This window comes from Labrus mixtus, chromosome 14 (assembly GCF_963584025.1).
Source record: "Labrus mixtus chromosome 14, fLabMix1.1, whole genome shotgun sequence".
NCBI classification, from domain to species: Eukaryota; Metazoa; Chordata; class Actinopteri; order Labriformes; family Labridae; genus Labrus; species Labrus mixtus.
The window spans coordinates 27,055,926-27,078,778 of record NC_083625.1 but is presented as its reverse complement, the minus strand read 5'-3'; the positions used below and the strand labels follow the sequence as shown (position 1 = coordinate 27,078,778).

Genomic DNA, 22,853 nt, shown 5'->3' with positions numbered 1-22,853 from the left:
GAGTGATGGGATAATAGATCCTCCAGTAGGAGCCTACTGGTGGATGCTGGGATGGTGTGCAGTACTGCTGCAGGTCAGAGCTGGCAATGAAGAATCAGAGGAAGAGACCGCAAATCTTGTTTCTCAAATACATCGTTAACTTGAAGGAGGTGTTGTCAGTTGATTGTTGAGAATGAGACAAGTGTGAAATCAGTGCAGCTCGAGTTGACTGCCTGATCTAGCTCTAGGTTTTTTTTTAAAGACAATTTGCCATTTTACTTTTCATAATTTTTTCATTATTGCATTGGGAGTGAAAACAGACTGAAATGAAAGGTAAGACGTCATGAATAGAACATTTATCCCAACACTTCACTTCCTGAAAGGTGCTCCAAAGAAATAAGAGAAGGCTCAGATCAGCAAATGTCTTTTATTTTACATTTACAAAACAACAAGAGTACAAAAAGGTCAGTCCACAGACAGTTTTTTTTGTTTGTTTTGGAAGGAGTATATGCAAATTCTATCTCACAGCTGCAGCAAAAAGTTCCTCAGAAGAACGAGGAGAGAGAGGACCGGGGGGGGAGGGGGGTTACAATCAAACTTTCATAAAGCCTGTCAGTCTGCTGGCACACGGGGAACTTTCTGCTGCAGAGAAACCAGAGGAACATAGAAAAAGTTTGACATTCTTAGCGGACTACATGGGCGCAGGAGGAACCCGCTCGTTTTGGCTTTTCCGACCAGCAAACACACTTTGTGCTTCGTTTTTTTCTGTTGTTTTTCCATCACAACAAGAGAGTGCAACAGTAGTTAATGCGTTTCCAAAAAAGTATACATTTTGACAAAAAAAAAAGGTTGGCACATTCAAGAAGACATGAGCGTTTTTTTTATAATAACAGTTTTTTTTTCTACACTGTTTTTGTTTTTATCCTCATAAATACAATATACGTCTCTTTCCCTGTATCCACAAAAGAACAGTACAGACACAGGTATTTACAAATCAAGGAGAGCTCATAAATAATCAGAGTAATACCAAAAAACAAGATGGAGAGTCCGTCATTCTTTCATTCACAGCATTGAGTCCAAACTCTTCTTCTTGTCCAGCTTATTGTGTCCACAGTGGGAGGCTGGAGGATGATGGAGGCAACCCAGGCACACAGTCACAAGGTGTCCTTATCTCATTTCCTATGAAGAAAGAAAATATTTTGACATCATTACAAATTCTCAAAAACGCTTTTTTAGACATCTCGCAAAGTGATAGCTACAGGAAGGTAAGCATGAGGGCCGTGCTGCTTCGTGCATTTAGCAGCGCCCACTTTCTGAACAGAATCAGCTGTGTTATGTCGCTGCACTCACAGCCCTCTTCAAGTTTTGGAAACACTTCAGCACTCGTCATTTTGTCACTTCTCCCTCACCTACCAATCAAAATCAAGAAAGGGCGGGACTTCTGAAATCAACTTTGTCTACACTGACTCGTCTTTTTGAGGGAGCAAATTCAAAGGTCTAGAGGCCGACTAGTGTCAGGACATGACTCCTTTACATTGTTTTTATGTTTTCTTTTAAACATTTACTTCGATAAAAGAAAGCATTAGCAATTTCAAAGGACTTTAAAACAGACCTTACGATCACTGCTGAGGGTAGCGAAAGTGCAGTAAGCCAACTTTTGTAACCTAGCAACGGTGAGTACTGGTGAGACAGTTACATTTCACATCCACCTCCGAGATTTCCATCACTGACTTATCTTCATAAACAGATCGCAGGAATTTGGTGTTGGAAGTGTTTAAGAAAAACACAACTGACCGTTGAAAAAAATTGATAAGGAAATGATTTTTTTGGCGAGCAGAAGGATGAGCTATCATCTCTTCATGTCTTCAAAATGTATTTCTCTCTATATGAGTTATTTGTCCTTACGTGGTTGTATACGTCGTCTCTCAAATCCAACTTCATTCTTGCGTCTGATTTCTGACCTGCTCACTTTTTCAACTCTTTGACCCTCATCAGCACATTTAAAAACAAAACAAAAAAACTACTTTCAGACCAACTCACTATCATTTTGGAGCAGCCTGCAGTAAAAGACTCATCGTCATGGATACTTGGTTTGGTAGCGTAATGACTTAACTCTGTCATGGCTGTCAGTCCTGTTAATAAAAGAACAATCCATCTTTTCTGCCACCTTCTCTTACTTGAAACATGTTTCTCAAAGCAGCCTCTTCACATCTACTCTCTCCGGTTCCCGAGGACACGGTGACATTTTAATGTAGAGTACGTCGTGTTACATATCAAATAAACATGAATCCTCAGTTGTGAATGTTGTTAACGACAAAAAGAATATGTTTTAAACTCAGAGTACGACAACGTTTATATTAAAGTTAGCACTCTACAGCCTTTAAAACATTCTCGGGCTGAAGTAAATTTAGGAGGAGAGTGAACTGGGGGGGGGGGGGGTCAAAGAGAGAGATAACAGTCAACAACACAGCAGGAAGTCAGGGAAACCTGATCCAGACTTCCTGTGGAAACACCTCCAAATTTATTACTCAGGAGGTCACACTTTCATGTTCTCTGGAAGGCGTGAAAAAGGCCGGGAGGGGTCAGGTAGGGTCATTAACAGGGGGGTCAGATAGTCCTGACTGCTCAGCAGGGGGGTGACCTGAGGGGACCGAGATGGAACGAAGCAGTGTGTGTGTGTGTGTGTGTGTGTGTCACTTTTACTGGTGTCTTTGCTACACTCCCATGTCAGATGTGTTGTCGAGGTCAACATGGAGCGACCCGTGAAGGAGACATCCTCTCTCTCTCTCTCTCAGTCTGTCTGTGTGTCTGTCTGTGTGTCTGTCTCTCTCTCTCTTTTTCTCTCTACATCTCCCTCCCTCTCTATCTCTCTCTCTCTTTCTCTCTCTCCCTCTCTCTTTCTCTCTCTCCCTCTCCCTCTCTCTCTGTCTCTCTCTCCCTCTCTCTCTCTGTCTCTCTCTCTCCCTCTCTCTCTCTCTCTCTCTGTCTGTCTGTGTGTCTGTCTGTCTCTCTTTTTCTCTCTCCATCTCCCTCCCTCCCTCTTTCCCTCTCTCTGTCTCTCTCTCTCTGCCTCTCTCTCTCTCTCTGTCTCTCTCTCTGTCTCTCTCTCTCTCTTTCTCTCTCTGTGTCTCTCTCTGTCTCTCTCTCTGTCTCTCTCTCTCTCTCTCTCTGTGTCTCTCTCTGTGTCTCTCTCTGTCTCTCTCTGTCTCTCTCTCTCCCTCTCTGTCTCTTTCTCTCTCTCTGTCTCTGTCGCCCTCTCTCTCTGTCTCTCCCTCTCTCCCTGTCTCTCCCTCTCTCTCTCTCTCTCTGTCACACAGGCAGCTTTATGACGACGCCTCAGGTTACTGGGTGTACATTTAACAACTTAAGCTCTTAAAGGAGCATCAAAGCTGCTTCACTCTGTTTCTCATAAAGACAAACTCATGATGGCTCACACTCTGTCCGGTTGTTCTGCAGACAGTGGAACTCTTTAACTGCTCTGTTGCCTTTAAGTTCTCAAATCAAATCATGAGTAAGGTCACTTTAAAACAGTATTGAGGTACTTTGACTTAAGTGACATGATGTGTTTTCATCTGCTTTATATTTCTGACTCAGTATAGAGAGATACATTGTGGTTTCATTTTTTTTTACACAAAACTAGTTCACTGAAACATTTTCAGTGCGAGACTTTGACTTGTAGTAGAATATTTTCTTGTGGTTTTTCTGATTTAACAAAGGTCAAGATTGAAATAAAATCAATAGAAAACTGTCTGTTCCTCGTGTCCGCACTGAGCTCGGGAAAAGAGTGTCTAGTTTACCATCTGCATGGAAATTTTTCCAATATGACTTGAAACCTGAGATCTCCTTTTGCTTGAAGCCTTTGGCTCTATCTGTCTAAACATGAGAGACCATTGGACAGAGCCTGTTTTTTTTGTCATTGTTATCCTGCGTTCACAACTCCTGCATTATACCTGCTAATCGATTTGAACATTTTGTAAACAAATGTTTACGGGTATGAATGTGTATGTGTATGGGTGAGATGTGCTTGGATTGTGCTGGTGTATGTGTACTTATCTTATATTTTATATTTTATATGCTGCAAATAGGATTGCTTCAACTGAGTTTCGTTGTAAGATTAGGATTAAGATTAACTTTATTGATTTTATTGAATTTCTGTTTTTACTGTAAGTCATGCAACACACACAGGCTGAAATACACACACCTATGCATGGACATCCATGCGCTCCTGAGCTGATGGTGGGGAGGGGGTTTGGTGCCTTGCTGACGGCGACCCTCCAGTTCCCAACCCAAGTCCCTACAGACTGAGCTACTGCCGCCCCAACGTTGTATATCATGCAAAGACAAAACAACAATACAAGATAAATCTAAATCTAATCTGCTGCCCTTTTGGACAGGTCATCCCTGTGAAAGAGATCTTGATATCAAAGGGTTAATTACCTGGTTAAATAAAGGTTAAAGAAAATTAAACATGCATGCTATATTCAAACTGGGTAACACTACAAATTAAGGTGACAATATTCACCATTAACTAGTTGCTTATTAGCATGCTAATTCGTAGCATACTGGCTCCTTATTAGTCATTATTAAGTGCTTAAGTACCTTATTCTACATGACCAGAGTCTGTAGCTTGTAGGTCATTAACTAAAAGTTTTCCCTCAATAAACTTCTAATTACTGCTGATTGATATTAAGTTAGGAAGTTGTTGAACATGAATGGGGCGGCAGGAGCTCAGTCTGTATGGACTTTGGGTTGGGAACCCGGCGGTCGCCAGTTCAAGTTTTTTGCAGCAGCTTATCTGTCAGCGTCTCACATATTGATATGTTTTCACATGTGTACAGAAGAAGCTCAACATGGAGGACCGATGGCTGCATAAACTGACTACCTCTGAACAACTCTGTCTACCTACAGGAACGTTGAGAGGACCACTGTTCAAGTGTTGTCTCACTCACTCTATTCCCCCCACAGAGCGCCGTGTTCACTGGCTCGCCTCGCTGTGCTGTTGAAGACAGCAGCCCGTTGTGAGGGAGCCTGCGGGGGGGCATTTAAAGGAGTGCTCCAACAGTGAAGAGCTGTCTCTGAAGTGCATGCAGAGAGAGAGAGAGGGAGAGTAGTGGGCGTGCGCACTTAACGCAGTTTCTTACTGTAACAACCTTTTGTGAGTCGACGGTAATGGTAGCACTGTGTGTGTGTGTGTGTGTGTGTGTGTGTGTGTGTGTGTGTGTGTGTGTGTGTGTGTGTGTGTGTGTGTGTGTGTGTGTGTGTGTGTGTGTGTGTGTGGGCAACAGGGGACATGCACCCACACGTATAAGATTATGTGTGTTTTTATGGAGCGTGAGTAATGATGTGTAGATAAAACTAAAGCACATGAGCGTCTCCATGGCTCTTCTTTGTTCCCCGGCCTCATGAATATCTAAAAGCATCAATTATTCAGACCGTTTGAGGTGGAAGAAGAGAACGTTTCTGCACAAGTTATGAAATCGTCTGTGTTGCTTCAGCGTACCTCGCTGTGTTTTCTGGCTGAGTTGAGCCCCCGGGAGCCCGTCGAGCCTCTGGAGGAGGAGCTTCCTGTGGTCGAGCAGTTACTGGACATCTGACTCCTGGAGAGGTACCCGGCCTTAGTGCTGCTGTACGCCACCACGTCCTCATCTGAAGACAAGGAACAACATGGGGTTAAAAGAGAGGACTTTGAGTCGGGTGTTGAAAAGGAATAAATGTGTCTAAGTGGAAACATTAAGGTTAATATATGCCAGTTCACACACTCATACATTTTCATTTTCAAATTCAGTGAGGTGAATCTAGTATTCACCTCACTGCAACTTTTAAGCCCCTTAACTAGAGACTTAAGAAATGCTGTTGACCCTGTTTCAGTTTGAAATGCCATGGTTTGTATGATCAGAAACAGAGACTTTTTATAAAGTGATGACACAGACATTCACATCAGCATGTTGATTGGATCATCCCAGCCTGCCCCTTCCTGTTTAATCACAGCCTTATCTTTACCTCTTCCTGGAATAAAAAACAAACGCTCTGACTTGCAGAAATTAATTCATCATGAACAGCTGATTATGGACACTGCTGCTGACCTTGTTGGTCTGTATCAGTACTGCTGTTGTACTGAACGGTTAACTTCAGCACTTTAAAATGTTACTACTGCCTACCTGTGAAGGAGGAAAGCTCATTTTTAAGTTATTCAAACGTCCAGCAGTGGGGTCAGCCCTGTTTTTGAGTGACACTATTTTAGATTAGTGCCTTTTTGCTGGGCGGGCAAATTCCCAGTGTACCTGAACGGTAATGTGAAAAGTTTACAGACATCTTGTTATACACAGAGATTAGTTCTTAAATACTTATTTGGACACAGACCGCTTTAAAAACCCTGTTTTCAAAAGCAAGCATTGCAGCTTTGATTTAGCCTCAAACTGTGGTGTATCTGCTGGAGAAATGACTTTTTATATCTTCTTGTGGCTTGATTCTGTCTGTGCTAAATTACATTTTGAATTCCTTTATTTGTACATATTTAATTCTGGCATAGGGAACTGTCATTATCTGTTACTTCTGGCTACAGCGAGGCATCATTGTCGTAGGAATTTGGGCATTTCCAGACCCACAACTTGGCATCATCTGTGCCTGCTTTGTCACAGCTGCATTCATGGCGAGGTCATTCATAAACAATGATCTGGCACACTGTCACTGAAGCTCCCTTTCTCTCGTGCATTTCAGAACAGCCTGCCCCCTGACACTTTTACAGCATTTCTCCTTTCACACATGTCCCTCACAGCGGGAGATTTTTCCCTTTTTCTCCTCATGACTTCAAAAGGATGCTGCAGAAGTCACATTTTAAATGTTGCAACATATCCAAGATGGTGTACGATGCAACAGAGTCTGACGCTTTGATGGCAGTTATTTTTCCTTTCTATCTGTGTTAAGTGTAACGGGACATATTCACCATATCAACAACAGGGTGAGCAGAAAGTAGCATGAATGTTCCTGAATATTTTCACATTTACACATATTTTACTAGTGCAGGGAAAAGCCCCGATCGGGGGTGAAAAATGTAGTCCTTTGTTTTCACACATGCTGCTCACCTGGACAAGTTTTGTAAACTTTCAGGAGTGTGGTGTATGTGTGAAAGGGGCTAAAGAGTAGAGCATTGTAAACCATAAATGTGGAAAAATCTGAGTGTGGTTACAAGAGTGATGTGTTCCAGCAGGAACCCACACACTCCGTTTCCTTTAAACTGAATTAAGACTGAAAAATGAAATGTGTGCCAAACTCCGTCTTACTGTCTGTGTGTCTCTGTCCCGATCCTTTGCGCTGGTGGCTGCTGCTGCTGTACTCGCTCCTCTCCAGGGAGGACACGGCTCCGTTCACCACTTTACTGCCCTCGACACTCCCCTGAAGGCCCCGCAACCTGTCCTCCTCTGGGGGGGGCTCCGGAGGTGGGGGCAGGTCTGAACAGACACAAGTGGAAGAAGAGCATGCATGAAGAATTGGGTCAATTTTTTCCTGCATGTAGCATTTTATCTCATTTGAGTGCAGGTTTCTGTTACATAACATCCTCTTAGTGCTCTAAAAACAGATCATTTTGTTTGTGTTTGTCTTTTTTTTTTCATGCATAATTGGCTATATCTGTGTTTACAGTTTTGGATAACAGGCTGAATTTAATTAACTCTGACTTTGAGCTGGTGAAATAAGGCTTACGTCTTACATGTGGAGCAGAGCTGTAGATATTTAATCACAGATTTGTGCTGCACAATATGTGTGGGTACACGTTGGATTATTATGGGCTGTATATCCTCACTCAATGACAAAGTGTACTGAACACACAGTTACATCATTTTAATAACAGCAGCATGGATGCAATGTTCTTTTAAGAAGTGCAGCTGCAAATTAAGCCTCTGAGTGCACTGGACGTCTGACAGCAGCGTCACAATCTCACAATATGAAATGTCAATTTCTTAAAGATTTTCTTGCATTTTTTTAAAACAAGAAAAGTTAGAGATATGGTTAAAGTGTGTCCACTCACCTCCTTGTATATCTCTTCTGTAAGCGGACGTCTTGGACACCTTTTTCTTCACTCGTGATTTCTGGTTTGGAGGAGTGCATGAATCTGCTGGAGAGCGACTGTGGACTGTGAGAGGGAAGAGAAAGAAAACACTTCATATAAATCATGTATATATTCAGTTTATATATACATTTGGAATTTTAGAGAAAAAACAATGAAATGGTAAATGGACTTGGGCTTGTACATGGTCAATTATTATTTCATTGTATGAGTCCTGAGGATTTTTTCATTTTAATTTTCAATTTCTTTTTATACATGCTTCTCACACACACATCGGCCCAGATTACACACATGCAGAAACAGGACCTGTGGACATGCAGTGGAGAGATGTCAGAGTGGGGCTGCTACACACTGCTACAAAGGGAGTGTAAAAGAGCTTCTGAGGGTTCAGTGCCTTGCTCAAGGATACCTCAGCAGTACTCAGATAGTGACTTGGCACCTCTCCAGGGACTTGAACTGGAAACCCTCCGGTTCCCAACCCAAGTCCCTGCAGACCGAGCTGCTGCCCAGAATTTCCAGTAAATATCCTATATTTATGTTTTCTATATTTCTGCACATTTGAAGATGTCTGTACTTATTCTGTCCTTATATAGTGCATGCAAATGTTTTAAATCCCAAACCATGAGTCAAAAGTGCAGCTCTTGTTTGCTTGTGTGAGCTTGTAAGTGTGTGTTTCTTGTGTGTGTGTTTAATGCAGGTTTGTTCCCCTGCTCTCATGCTGCAGCAGTCTCTGTACCCGGTGTGTTGATGCTGACGTTGTCTTCATTCAGCGCTGGCCCCGGGCCGTTGAGGCAGCGGTGAGCAGGACTTTGGCACTGCAGCGTGCCAGCCTCTGATGAGCCGTGATGCTGTTGGCCCGAGAGGTTGGGGTTGGACTGGGTGAGCGGCGGGCTTGGCGCCTGGGGAACTGGCACCGGACCGCAGGGTAACCTTCTGCTGCGGGAAGTGAGGACAACATGTTACTGGAGAGGACAGACTCAGAGGAATCAGAGGCTAAAAATGGTTCAGAGAGAGAGAGAGAGAGATTTTAAAGGAAGTATTATATTGTTTTCCTCCTGTGTTTGTGCTTTTGGCTCTTGTTTTGATTTGAACACTTCATTGTTATTTAAATGTTTCATTTATCATCTAGCCAAGCGAGAACAGTAATGGTTAACAATGTTACATGAGGATACATTTGTATAAAAAAGTATAAAAAAACAACCAAAACAAGCAATGATGTCAGTTTCCCTGAATGTCATTTCATATATCGGTTGGTGAATATTTGCAGCTACTTCATGAGATACTTCGATGTGCAAAAAAAGGTCAACATTTTGATGGTTGAAGCATTTCCAATGCATGAATTTATGGCTTTTTTGCTATTTTGTGTTTTTGTTTTAAAAGAAAAATGTTTTCAGCTTTGACGGTTGTTTTGACAAAAGAAGTCATTTTAGGATGTCGATTGAGCCTCTGGGGGAACTGTGATGAGCTCTACAACAACAACCTTTGGACATTTTTATGATTTTAAACAATAAATCATTCAATGAAAAAACTCATTCTGTAGATTAAATGTCAATCAAATAAACTGTTAGTTGAAGACAAACTGATCCACCTAAGGCTAGTGGTCATATAAGACCAAGAGAGGTCGTACCAGAAAAACCCACGAGTGTATTCAGTTGTTTAATGTGGAAATAGAGTCGGAAATCAGGGAGAGGGAGAGGGAGAGTGGGGAACGACATGAGGGGAAGGAGCCAAACGCCGGACCTAAAACCCCGGCCTCCCACCTGGAGGACCACAACCGCCACATATGGGACGCACACCAACCACTGCAACACCGGTGTCCGTCCCAATGTAGAGATTTTCATTGGTTGTGCTTTTCCCTTTAATTTGACGGAAATATTTTGTCCCCCCCCCCCCCCCATTATTAGATAGAAAAGCTGAAGAGAGGCAGGAAATTCTGTGAGAAGAGAGTCGGGGATGAGCTTGGATTCAAACCCACGGCTACTATGCAGAGGAAAATAAGCTCTGTACATGGGGCGCGCAACGTCATTCAGTTATGGGTGAGTTTAGACAACCAGATATCAGTGGCTCCAAGAGCTGCAACCTCCAGCGTAAAAACATGAAGCCAGTGCAGAAGTTCCTTTAGTGGAACTGAGGCGCCTTGGAGCTGTTTGACAGGAGACTAAAGACCCACCTATACTTCACCTCTGTCTGTTACTAAATCGACCGAAAGTTAGGTAGAATCAGCATTTCCAATATGACAAACTAGTTTTGGCTTCAAAACACCTCTTCAGAAACCAGTGGTTAACATCACTGAGACAACGTCCATGTTTTATACAGTCTATGTTTAAAGCTGTTTTTTTCATATAATCAGACACACACACACACACACACACACACACACACACACACACACACACACACACACACACACACACACACACACACACACACACACACACACACACACACACACACACACACACACACACACACACACACACACACACACACACACTGGATTCACAACCATCATGTCACAGTCATGTGCAGTTTGTAAGCATACCGTGACAGCTGCTGGCTGTCGAGCTGGTTGAGGCGGGGGAGATCGTGGGGGGCTCGGGTCTCCTCGTGGGGCGAGGGGGTGAGTGTGGCGGTGGACTGGTGACTGTAGGAAGTGGCTGGAGAGGAGGCGTTGTTCCTCTGAGGCGGAGGGGGTCCGTCCTCGCAGCCCTCCATCAGATAGGTCCTCTCCGGGAGGGGGGGGCACCACTCCTCGTCGGAGCTACACAAACAGAGAGGTGCTGCAGTGTGAGAACAGAGCTGGATCTTATCTTTGTGTGTGTGTGTGTGTGTGTGTTTTAAAAGCAGGGCAGCCTGTTGTCTCTCTGCTGCCTTTAATTCCAGCTCACTATGAGGCCACTAAAAGATTAATGCTGTTCTTTCAGGCTCTGCTCGAGTTATAGGGCTTGCCGTCGGCAAAAACTGCAGGAGGTTAAGCTTCCACTTGGGTGGGAGCGCTGCTGTGATCCTGAATGATAGTCTGCTTTGAGGTTTCAGAGAACGACTGTTGAGTGGGAACACGGCTAATTGTGTTCAAAGACATAAAAAACAGCTAAACTGCTGAGGCGATCGTCCACAGCTGAGGTAATTCATGTTTTCAAAGCCAGAGGCGTTAGAGCCACGTAAGGGCTTCGATGCTTACTGTCAGTGTTAAGATTCATTTATAGAGATGTCTGACTCACCCTATGTCCATGTCCTCGTGCTCAGGGGGCAGCTCGTCCTGCTCACACGGCTCCAGTTCTCCGATGGGAGGAGGAGGGGGCAACGACTCCATCCAGGTCAGAGACGGGGTCTTCACAGCTTTCCCCATCGCCTTCTGCTTCGGCTTACCTGAAAAAAGAAAAAAGACAGAAACACCCTGAGTTAATTTGAGGAGGCTCCTGTATTATTGATCAAGTTAGGGCTGAGGGTCAAACCTCCAGACAAGTTGAATTACATTTATAGGGATGAGCAATTCTGGCTAAAAAAAACAATAAAATTGATTTTTTTTAAAACAGTAGATTTAATTCTTTCAAAAAAGCTCCCTTCTGTGTGCAGCACTTAAACTTCTATATACAGACAATACATGTGGGTGAGTTTAGACAACCAGACAAACAGAAAAGCATAGTTTGAGGATATCTGAACGATAACTTCACCCAAAAACTAATGATAATCTTTTCCTGCAGGTGAGTTTAGGAGTGGATACAATTCAGCCATTGACATAGTGGCAAAGGAGAGAGAATATAATCATAGTGAGGCGAAATGCCACGTGGACAAAGCTCGTTCTAAAACGGCTTTCACATGGCGCTGGCCTGCTTCTTGTTGGACAGGCAGGTGCCAAACACCGATGGTTAGCTTGTGCTAGCATGTGTTAGCTTGCAGTGTATGTACAAACAGTAAACGTACACATCACGTCCTGCAGTGAGTGTGCACTTCTGGGGGCGATGAGCCCAGGAGGATGGGCTTAGTTTGAATGCTGTGATAACAAGCTGCAAAGACTGACTGTACCTTTAAGTAGTTTGAAAGACCCTTTCTAACTAGACCTTCTAACTAAGTTGAGTAGCTGTGTTGAAGTATCTTTCTAACACTGAGAGTAAGAAGCAGTGATACGTCACAAGAGCCGTCGGGTCTAGAAAAAGGGCTAAGGGTATTAAAGATGCACAAAAAAACAACTAAAAACGCGTTGAGCTGAATCTGCTCTGCTGCAACTACAACATGTGTCTACACTGAACAAAGACATTAAAAAGCCCCTGCGGCTCTCCCTCACCATTGCAGCGGTCCGGCTGGGCGTACTGAGCTCCGGAGGGTCCCGGCTGGGTGATCCAGTGGCCGTCATCCGGCTGCTCTCCGCTGTGGGCCGACGTCTGTGTCTGGTTGTTGTAGGGCATGATGGAGGTGGAGGCGTACGGGGTGGTGGAGTTGTGCTGGGCGTAGGTGAAGCTGTGCAGGTCCTCACTGGTGGCGTCGATGGTGCTGTAGATCGGCCCTTCTGTGGAGCCTCCGATGCTGTACTTCTCCGTCTGATTCAGGTAGTTGGAAATGCCAGCCTCTGCACAGGAAAGGAGAAGATATTATATAGAGAGGGTGTTTGCTTTGTTGGGAATCAATCACAGTGTTTAATTGAAGCCGTGTCCTACCATTGTAGTATCTCTCAGCGGTGCTGTGGTTGGTGCTGCAGCAGTTGACGGCCTCTTTGCCGCTGTGGACCAGGTTGGTGGTGGGCCAAGAGTCGGCCAGCCACGGGTAGTTGCCCATGTTGCCTCCCAGCACGCCCGGCCTATGGAGACATCCTGGTGTTAATTTAAAGCATGATGGGACCGAGAGGAACAAGAACTATATGCAGGTGGAAATGAAACCAGCTGCATTCATAATATCAGTCCAGTCTAGGTCTGCACCTGGCTCAGACTTTGGTTAGTTCAACTAGTTTGGGCTGTCCTTAACATAAAGCTTCAACTATTGGTTCATTTTTCAGTCCAGCTCCACACAAAACTCAAATATCATGGACCTCATGTTTAACCTGTAAAGCTCAAGTGTACTTCCAGCGAGCCACCGTCTTAGTGTTTCCAGTTTTTTTGCAACTATTCCGTTTAACCAGTTCAAAGATTTTTAGCTAAAACATGCTAATGCATGCAGCTCAGCTACCAGCCTCCCGCAGCTCAGCCAAACAGCGTTGTAGAGACGATGAGTGTTAAACTGCTTTCATTAGTGTTTTTAAAGGCTGTTATCACGGTGTCTGTATGCTTTGGAGAGGAGAAGACATCTGCAGATAACTTTACTCTCTTAACAAAACAAGAATCCTGATCTGAGTCATGTAAGCTAGCAGCAGCTCAGCTTGCAGCCCCCTTTTAACAACTTGTTTCTGCCCAATAAGAGTATCAGAGAAACAGCATGTAAAACAACCCTAGGTTTTTTTCCAGATGTTAAGGGAAGAATGTGCAACTTTTGATCCAGTAGATGTCGCCCCCTTGAGCACCAGCATGAAACCAAAACCAACTTTTGTTTGGTGACACTTCCGCAATACTGAAGCTCAGCTTTCCTCAAGCCACACACCTCCAACCCCTCTCTCCACTCAAGTTCACACATAGGAATTATCGAATGGAACGCAACAGAATTAAGCACCATTAAGTGCAAATGGCGGACAAAATTGTCCTTCTCCTCGAGCTGCAATTACCTGTGGCCTGCATTGTTGTGTTAGCGCTCTTTAGTTAGCTTGTAGCTTCACAATGCACATTAATTGACACAGAATGACCGTGATCTAAAAACGCTTATGTGACATCCAAATAAGTAGTGAGTATGTTATTCTTCAATTCTCTAGTCCTTGACTAAATCAGCTTTTATACGCAAGAGGATGAGCTGGCTGTAAACATGATGTAAACACGGCTCTCACAACAACACATCCGGCGGGCCTCACACTTCTCACTCATTGTAGACAGCCATGACTCAGAGAGATATTTACAGAGGATATACTGGATTTCTATTATACTTATGTGTGAAATGTTGCACATTCTTCTTTTAATAATCTGGTCTTTTTTTCTTTAGAAATGAGACTCTTAGGATAATCCACCTGCCAGTAAAGCCTTGTTAAAGATGAGCACTGAAGAGTCATTTTGAGACTCGTTAAAGTTCACCGCCTGCAAATAAATCTTTATTAATAAGTCTTTATTTGTATGGTAGCAGGTGTAGACTGTTCTCTTTGCTTTCTTTGTTGCATACCTTTTAAGGAGGAAACCCTTGGTCCGGCATGACTGTGACTTTAATTAATTCATCACATAACAGAATGAGGCCAGAGCCTGAATGTGAGAAATATTCAATTACCTTCCATTGAGTCCTGATGCCTCTCCATGAGGGAAACCAACTGCAGGAAGAAAAAAAAAACAGCAACAGTGTGATGAGGAGGATGTGAGTGAACTGACTCAGAAGTGTTACATTTTAATGACTTACTGGGGGACAATGCTCACATCACTCAATAAATCAGCATTTCTCATTTCAAAGGACGTGTTTCAGTTCCTCTCGTTGGACGAGTCTGCAGCAGTTTGAAGTATCCGCTGTGTACCGATCGTGTCTGTTACAGCTACACTAAGAATATACGACTAAATTATTCAACTCTGTGTTCCTGTAGTCATGCAACAAATCTTGAAAAGCACGCACTGCTGCAGTAAAAAATACTGATGTAAAGTGTGTATGTACAGTCTGAAGTCACATGTAGAAACACATAAGTGTCCGGCAGACGCTCCAGGCTAAATATGGTCTATATGAGATTCACACTGTAGCTACCTTAACCTTCACATTAAAAGTTAATCATTCTAATCCATGTTCTTTTTTTAAGGTGGAATTCTTTGGGCTCCAATCCGAATGCTTCTCTCCATGACTAATCTGTGCGGCATCAACACGAGACAGCGTCCACAAAGAGCCTCAGGTGAGTTAGCAACAACACGTCGCTTCACATCTCCATCACTCCCCCTCACCTGCTGGCGTGTAGGCGAAGGAGGCCGTGTAGTGGCTCAGCTCCTTCCTCTTCTTGCGGCGGCAGTAGATCCACACGCTGAAGCCCATGAGGATGACCCAGCAGGCGCCACCGATGCCCGCGATGAACGCCGGCTGCTTGACGACGTCGGTGATCTGCTCGGCCAGGCTCACGCTGCTCTCCTCGCCGCTGTCGCCGGTGCCACCGCCGCCACCGCCACCACCTGACACAGAGGGCTGTTCAGCTGGTAACTCTGGGGAGGGAGAATAAGGGAGGGGAACATCTGATGAACTGTTGTCTTACTATTAACTGAAAAATGTTAACAATGTTAAAGGATGTGAAGAAGTGACTAAATCTCTCTCTGCCCTGCTAAATTTCAATGATATGAAAATAATTCAATTGCAGCACTTTTCTTTGTCCTTTCATGAAGGGACCCTTTTTTTTTTTTTTTTTTTTACTTTTTTCACTCAGGATTTTGATTTGAGTTATTTTACACAACTTACATGCAATTCCTTTGTTTAAATTGTGCACCTTCACTTTTTACAATACATTGTCTGTTAGCTTAATGCTAACCATGTTGAACCTGCATGATACATGAAGCCTAATGCTAATACCAAATAGTAGAAATCAAGATTAACAAAATGTTTGATTCTTTTTTTAAATCACAGTGTGAGTTGATAGTTGTACCCAATGGGGGGGTGCTAGATGAAAGGTAAATATATAACCCAACAAACCAGGAATCATCCTCTGGACAATTTGTATATATGCACAAAATTGCATGGTATTCCATTATTTACTAAAACTAAATTGTCTAACAAGTGATGGCGATATAATTATGAAAATGAAAATATTAGGCTCATCAAAGACATCAGAGTTCATCCTCTGGGGACCATAAGTCGATATAACCGAAAAGAAATGGCCATTCCACAAGCAAAATTAAAGATCACATATTGATGGAAAATACACTTTACCATGTTTTTCAGACACTAACATGTGTCCCTAGCCTGTCTATAAACCCCTTCAATTAAAAGAAAAGTCCATCCTCTCCATCTTTTGCCTGCTCAAATTTTCAGAAAATGTGTGCTCAAACAGGCCGTTTGGAGGTTTTCCCTTCATGACATCACAAAGGGCAGTAACCCCTCCCCCAGGTGGGTGACACTCCCACAGCTAGGTGTTTGTTCTGCCCTCTGAGTCTGCCTTCTCACCGTAAACAATAGGACATGGAGCAGGAAATCCCGTGACATCAAAGTCCTTCCAGAGAGGGGGCGTGGTCAGACACAGCTCATTTACATTTAAAGGTACAGACACAGAAACAGGATCTTTTGCTACAAACTTCCCAGACATGTTCTGGGCCCCCTTTAGACTTATTTAAACGTGTTTAAAAAGGAGTATAACATGTGACCTTTAACTTTGTTCCCTCTAACATTCCTTCATTTGTCATTAGCACATCTCCATCTTGTCACGGTAGACTCACTGAAGAGGACGGACACCGGCTGGCTGTGAGTGCCAACGCCGGCGCTGGTCACCGCTGCGACCTCCACCTGATAGAGCACCCCGGGCATCAGACCTTTCAGCACCGCGGACAACGTGATCCCGTCCACCGTCTTGTTGATGAAGTTTCTCGTCTGGTTGTCTCCGCCTCCGCTGCCCACACACCAAACCTGACCGGAGACATGGAGAGGGTTTCTTTTGTTATTCAGCTCATTGGGCCCCTGGTGGGATCTTTTAGATACTGTCAGTCTTATGCTCCTTGTTTGAGGAAGAATTAGCATTTTTCATTCACTGATGAAATAGTCAACTACAGGCTGAAATATCTGATGTGTTCAAACGACATCAAAGCCCAGTCCGATATTCCCTGTGCTGAACGTACAGTCGTCATTGCCTGGCCTGCTAACCAGAGTGCTGAACTCTGCGTTTGAAGTCTCAGAAACACAGCCTCAAGATATATTTTTCAGTCGAGGATTTATTTTTGCATGAACACAGAATGAACAATATATGAGGGTCATGTTCCTGCAATTTCACTGAAGCCTTTTTTCAATAGCCCTTCAGTAGCCCCGACTTCTATTGAGTCTACATGCTATTTTTTGGTGTGATAATTAAGGATCGGGTTGGCATTGATGTTTTTTTTTTCAACTTCCTTTTAAACTCAACAGTTGGTCACGCTCTGAAAGGAAACTACTGCGAGTCATTTGTGCTTTTTTCAGTCATTTCTTCTGAATGCTCTGTGGTATTTGTATGAGTGTTTGGTGCTCGCCATCTTCAGATAAAAAGCATTGATGGTCAATGATAATGGTAAATGGACTTGAACTTATATAGCACTTTTCTAGTCTTCTGATTACTCAAAGGGCTTTTACACCACAGGTCACACCTACACATTCACACACTGATAACAGAGGCTGCTATGTAAAGAGTCCATCACAAGTAACTAATCCATTCATACACATTCATATGCAGCTGCCGAAGCATCATTGAACCCCCCCCCCCCCCCACTGATCACTGCTCATGAGTGAAACACGGCGGCATGTCTTTACCCTGTACTCCAGGATGATGCCGTTCTGCATCTCGCTGGGCGGAGGCTCCCACGAGACGCTGATGCTGGAGCTGTTGCTGAGCTTCACCGTTGCCACTGTGACACCTCTGGGTGGGGCGCTGGGGACTGTGGGGGGAGACAGGGGGACAGCAGTTGTGTCATTTAATCAACACACAAAACACTGAAACTGCAAGAAACTGAAAGTGTCTCCGGGGGTAATAACAGAGATAAAAACTGGTGAAGGAACATGAAAGTGAGCTGTAGCAGGCGAGGAAATTAGGATTTATTGAGTGCTTTAAAAAAGTTAATAACTTTTTTTTGCAGGCTTAGCTGCTCAGGCGGGTCGATTCAGAGTCTATAAACCCTGATGGCAAAAAAAAAGAAAGAAAAAAAAGACTGTTCCCTTGTTTTTAATCTAGAGTTTGGATCAACCAATATAAACCTGCAGAGAACCTCAGGCTGCAGGAATCTCCGTGTGTGGAGGCTGAATTTAATGAAAATAGGGATCAATATAAATGAATTTAAGCGGAGGGGGGAGGATATAAAATTAACCCTGAAATGAGATAGCATTATGGAGATGTATGTGGTGTCAGACAGGCTAATGAAGAGAACACTTTCAAGGCCTCACAATGTCAAAGAAATTAAATGGGGGTTTATTTTGAGGCCGCATTTTATTTCTTACCTTCTTCCGGAGTTCTAACCAGCAGCGTCCGGCTGTCTTTGCCCTGGAATTCATCAAAGTAGGGACGTATCTTCATCTCGTACTCGGTGCCCTTGAGCAGGCTGGTGAGGACGGTGCTGCGCTCGGAGGGGGAGTTGATGTCCTGCAGGAGCCAGTTCCCTCCGCTGGGTCTGTAGAAGAGCCGGTAGCCCTGCACGTACTGAGACTGACGGTCCACCTGGAGGAAAATGAAGGAAATAAGAAAAGGTGTAAAGAGAAATGAAACAGCACATTTCAAACCCTAACTGAAGCCCTAAAATGTGTCTTCCCCTAAATAAATCAGAGATGCACTCACAGTCCAGGACACTCGGATGGACGCTGTTGTGAGCGTGACAGGCTCCTGCAGCTGCACGGCCACCTCTCCCAGCTCCCTCTGCACCTGCCTGTGGTCCACTCCCTGACCCGTAGGACTCACGTCTGAAGAGGGGGAAACATACATTTTCACTCCTCTAAAAAAGTGCTGCTGCTAATGCATTAACACCGTCCCCGGCTGTGGTGTTTTATATTTAAGAAAACTGGATGGGAGTCATGTTTTATTTGGGGGGTTGGAGGTGTGTGGACTCACCTTGCGTTCTGACGGGCTCAGAGATGGGGCTCGGGTCGCTCAGGCCGTAGGCGTTGACAGCCCGGACGATGAAAAGGTAGATGGTGTTGGGGAGGAGGCCGGTGATGGTGTGAGTTTCTATCTTGACCATGTCGGCTACTGTCTGCCACGTGCTGCCTGCTGATTGGCTGTGAAAGAACAGGGGAAAAGACTAATGTTACATTTATGACATCATAATATATCTACCAAACAAATATGATACTCAAGGGTCATTCCATTGCATTGACAATTTAATTAAACATGGGCCCGTTGATTTCATACAAGTGGTATAAAAGACAATTAGGTCCAAAAAGTTGGGAATCACAATCGCAACTCAATGTGAAATTGCAACCTACCTACAAGACATTGAATACAAACAATAAATAATGTGAAGATATGATCATGATATGTCCACTTGAAGAGCTTATTTAGAGATATAATAAACATGTTTTTTTTTTTTAAATATGACGAATTTAAATGATCCAGGAAAGAAAGACAGAAAGAAAGAAAGGAAGAAACCAAGATGGGAAAAAAAAAAGAAAGAAAGTAGGAAAGAAAGAAAGAAGGAATGAAGGAAAGAAAGAAGGAAGAAAAAAGGAAGAAAGGGGAGGAAGGAAGAAGGAAGGAAGAAATGAAGGGTGGAAGAAAGTAGAAAAGAAAGAAGGCAAGGAAGGAAGGAAGGAAGGAAGAAAGGAAGGAAGAGGAAAAAAAGAGAGAAAGTTTAGCTGTTTTTGTCTTGTTGTTTGTTATTCTGTTTGTGTCAGTTATTTATGTGCACTGCTGCTCTCTTAACATCTGCTCTGTGAGAAAGGTCACCTGGTTTTAGCTGTACACCTTCTCTGTGGATCAATGAATATGAAGTTGACCTGACTTGACCTGTAATGGAGTATCAGTAAGTTTCCCCCAGCATTCAGGAGATTGATTTGCGATGCTGATTTGACGTGCAGCTACAAAATTAACTTATGCATGGAAAGATCTCCAGGCGATAACGGGAATCTATTTTTAGCTTCCTCTAATATTGCTTATGTGGTAAACAATAGCAGATGTGAGCAAAGTCACTCAGTTCAGAGAAGTTTGTGTTCACCAGAAGATCTCCTCCAAATGAGACAATTTACTCTCCCCATGAATAATGTAATGAGGCTTGTGAGAAAGGCACAGCTGCCGTCAGGAAACCAGGGCATGTTTTCAGCCTTGTGGCACTCCCAGAGATGCATCAACCCCTCCAAACCTCGGATCCCTCTTCTTCCTCCTCAATGTGAATTTACTGTCACCCTCTGCAGAGCCGCAGTCACAGAGGCCTCCCAAACTATTTGTTTGACACTTTTTAGATTCTCCCCAAAGGGTACTGCGGGGGTTTATGCTGAACTAGCTTCAGCACTGAACATCACAAATACTCCTCTTTTGAGTGTGTACTGCCCGGTGCCAGCGCCGCATTCAAGGTTGTGCAGGGGACGCTCAGAGGGAGTTCTCACACACACACACACACACACACACACACAAGGCTGCGGCCCCAAAAAACAGAGAAAATGAATGAACACTCCCCCCGGAGAAAAGAGAGTCTTCCCTTTGTACATTAAATAAACACTCTAACACATTGCATACACACACACCAGCCCACTCTCTGTGCTCCCGCAAACACACCTCAGCACCTCAGGCAGGGCGATGTTATTGTAAACATCCCAGCGGTCCCCTCCAGCTGCTTTAGAAGGGAATCAGTCTGCGTTACTTGGAAACGCTCGGTGGCTGCTCGGGGCCACAGTGGACGTCTGGATCTGATTAAACTCTGCCGGTGTTCTCGTCCTTATTGAAAAGGAAGGACACATTTCCCCCTGAACACTGCCTATCTTCATCTGGAGGCCCTCCTTCAGTCCACAGAGCCAGCCGTCCCGCTTCAGATAAATCTGATTTTTTAAAACTTAATTAAACCAAGGTGGACGTAGTCTCAGGTGGAACTTTAACTTCTCCTGAGGTGAAGTCAGACTCATGAATGTCTATATACTTGTTGTGTAGACAGACACACACGACAAGTTTATTGTTGCCATGGAAACACTGTTACGTCAAAGACCACTGTATAAGGAATGTAATATCAGTCATACTTGGATACATCGTCTGTAAATGCATTCTCTTCCTCGCCTGTAGTCTTCACTACGGTCAACTCGAGTTTGTTTTCATCGCAGGGTGGGGGGTCAGAGTAGCAGATACCACTGAACCACTCCCATGATTCCCCGCCGGTCTCGACATCATCTTTTGTTACTGTCAAGAAATATTTTCTTGGACAGAAACAAAATTGCGACAGTATTTGTTGCAGGTGTTCCTTGAATATGGTGCCAGCAAGAATTAGATGTAAAAAAAAAAAAGGGCAGATTTTTTATTTTTTTTCCCCAGACAATAGTATGTCAATGTGATGTTGACCTATGACCCTTTGAGAATAAAATGCCACTGTTGAACTTGAGTGTGAACTTGAAAATTGTAAGCTCATGAAATCATGATTAATGGCCCTAAAACAGTAGTGTAGCCATGAGCCCAAGTGGACATTTCCTGCTAAATAGTAATGAACGTATTATCAGAGAGCTTAAAAACATCATTTGTCCTTAACAAGCTTGAGGGTTTTCTAAAAACCCAGGAAAACTGAGTTTGTTGATTGTTGATTTCATTCACTTCTGATGGGACGAAGAAACTCAGTGAACCTCACCTGAAGGCCTCGATGATGTAGGAGGTAACAGCGGCTCCTCCCTCGTGTGCGTTGGGTTGCCAGGTCAGCGAGACGCTGTTCTTGGACACGTCTGTGACGATGGGTTTGTGTGGAGGACCTGGCAGCTGGAAGGGCTCTGTGGTCTGAGCTGCAGACGAGTCTGCGCTGTCTGCATGGTGAAGAGGAAAGTGGGAAAGAAGAAGAAGAAAGGATGGAGGAGAGAGAGAGAGAGAGAGAGAGAGAGAGAGAGAAGAATATGAGCACATCAGATTAAACTAAAACATCTCCCCTTTAGCATTCCTCGTTTCATAATGTCCTCTGTGTAATCCTGTTAATGTTGACTGAACATTTGCATCAGTGTCGCTGCAGGCTAACTTCCTCACTTCTCACAGGATCTAATCACAATTTGGTTTTTTTCACGTCGACTGTTACAAGTTAACAAAGCATCGCGGCGCTAACAGTGGAATAACAAACTCTCAGTGTCATCAGAGCGGCTTGTTAAGTCATTACTCCTCGTTCATTAAACGCCTCTAATGAAATCTCTGCAGCTTCAAATATCTGACGCACTAATCGCCTGATGGGTTGTTGAGGAAATAAAAGGGGCACAGCCTCACAAAGCGCCGTCTGATTCAAAGACACTGTGTGCCTGGAGCTGCAGCAGAGTCCATATAACACGGTTATATCTCAGCATGTTTTAACCTTGATTTATAATGCCATAGGAAAGTATAGGTTGCTCTTTACAACATCTTTCTTCACATTCATGCTCTCACAGACACTAAAGCCTGCACGACAACAACCTCAGGTCCAAAGACTGTATATATAAGTAGATAAATATAAGAAGTGGAAGCAGCAATGTGATGTCATGTTTGGATTTGAGATCAACCGTTTTTGAAGGCTGGAGTTCACCATCTTGGATTTTTTGTAGTAAAACGTCACCAGATTTGGCTGATACATCAATCACAGTTAGACACACACACACACATGATTACCCTGTTCTACCGTCACTGTTACTCAAAATGTGACCATAAGGGCCTGTGTACAAAACCAAAGCAGTTCAGTGCTCAGTGTTTTCGTCGCTCTCAGGTAAAAATAGACTTTTGGATCGATGTCCCTCTCCTGAATGCCGCTTCTCCCTCACTGACCAATCAAAATCAAGAAGGGACTTCAGATATCAGCCTTGTCAGAATCAATGGCAGAGGAGAAACTTAACTGACTCTTTTTCGAAGGAACAATTTCAAAGTCTAGAGCTGCTGCAAATACAAGGACATGATTCTCTAACATTGTTGTGATTGTTGGTGATATTT

The 22,853-nt window shown here is 43.8% G+C and overlaps 1 protein-coding gene across 5 annotated transcripts in view; it reads right to left on the bottom strand.

Moving 5' to 3' along the window:
• Window positions 1-387: 387 nt before the first annotated feature.
• robo3 (roundabout, axon guidance receptor, homolog 3 (Drosophila)) overlaps window positions 388-22,853 on the bottom strand; it is a 194,282-nt gene continuing 171,816 nt past the window's right edge. For 3 of the 5 annotated variants that reach the window (XM_061056027.1, XM_061056029.1, XM_061056030.1), the window contains 17 exons: window positions 21,550-21,718; window positions 18,840-19,006; window positions 18,570-18,691; window positions 18,236-18,452; window positions 17,555-17,679; window positions 16,498-16,684; window positions 15,025-15,276; window positions 14,375-14,414; window positions 12,697-12,836; window positions 12,327-12,608; window positions 11,263-11,410; window positions 10,584-10,802; window positions 8,778-8,977; window positions 8,003-8,107; window positions 7,260-7,427; window positions 5,480-5,625; window positions 388-1,158 (listed from right to left, as the gene is read on the bottom strand). In XM_061056027.1, coding sequence (XP_060912010.1) covers window positions 1,147-1,158; window positions 5,480-5,625; window positions 7,260-7,427; window positions 8,003-8,107; window positions 8,778-8,977; window positions 10,584-10,802; window positions 11,263-11,410; window positions 12,327-12,608; window positions 12,697-12,836; window positions 14,375-14,414; window positions 15,025-15,276; window positions 16,498-16,684; window positions 17,555-17,679; window positions 18,236-18,452; window positions 18,570-18,691; window positions 18,840-19,006; window positions 21,550-21,718 — 2,699 coding nt within the window. In that variant the 3' untranslated portion in view covers window positions 388-1,146. The remainder of the gene's footprint in view (window positions 1,159-5,479; window positions 5,626-7,259; window positions 7,428-8,002; window positions 8,108-8,777; window positions 8,978-10,583; window positions 10,803-11,262; window positions 11,411-12,326; window positions 12,609-12,696; window positions 12,837-14,374; window positions 14,415-15,024; window positions 15,277-16,497; window positions 16,685-17,554; window positions 17,680-18,235; window positions 18,453-18,569; window positions 18,692-18,839; window positions 19,007-21,549; window positions 21,719-22,853) is intronic. The other 2 variants (XM_061056028.1, XM_061056031.1) reach the window with 1 other exon arrangement.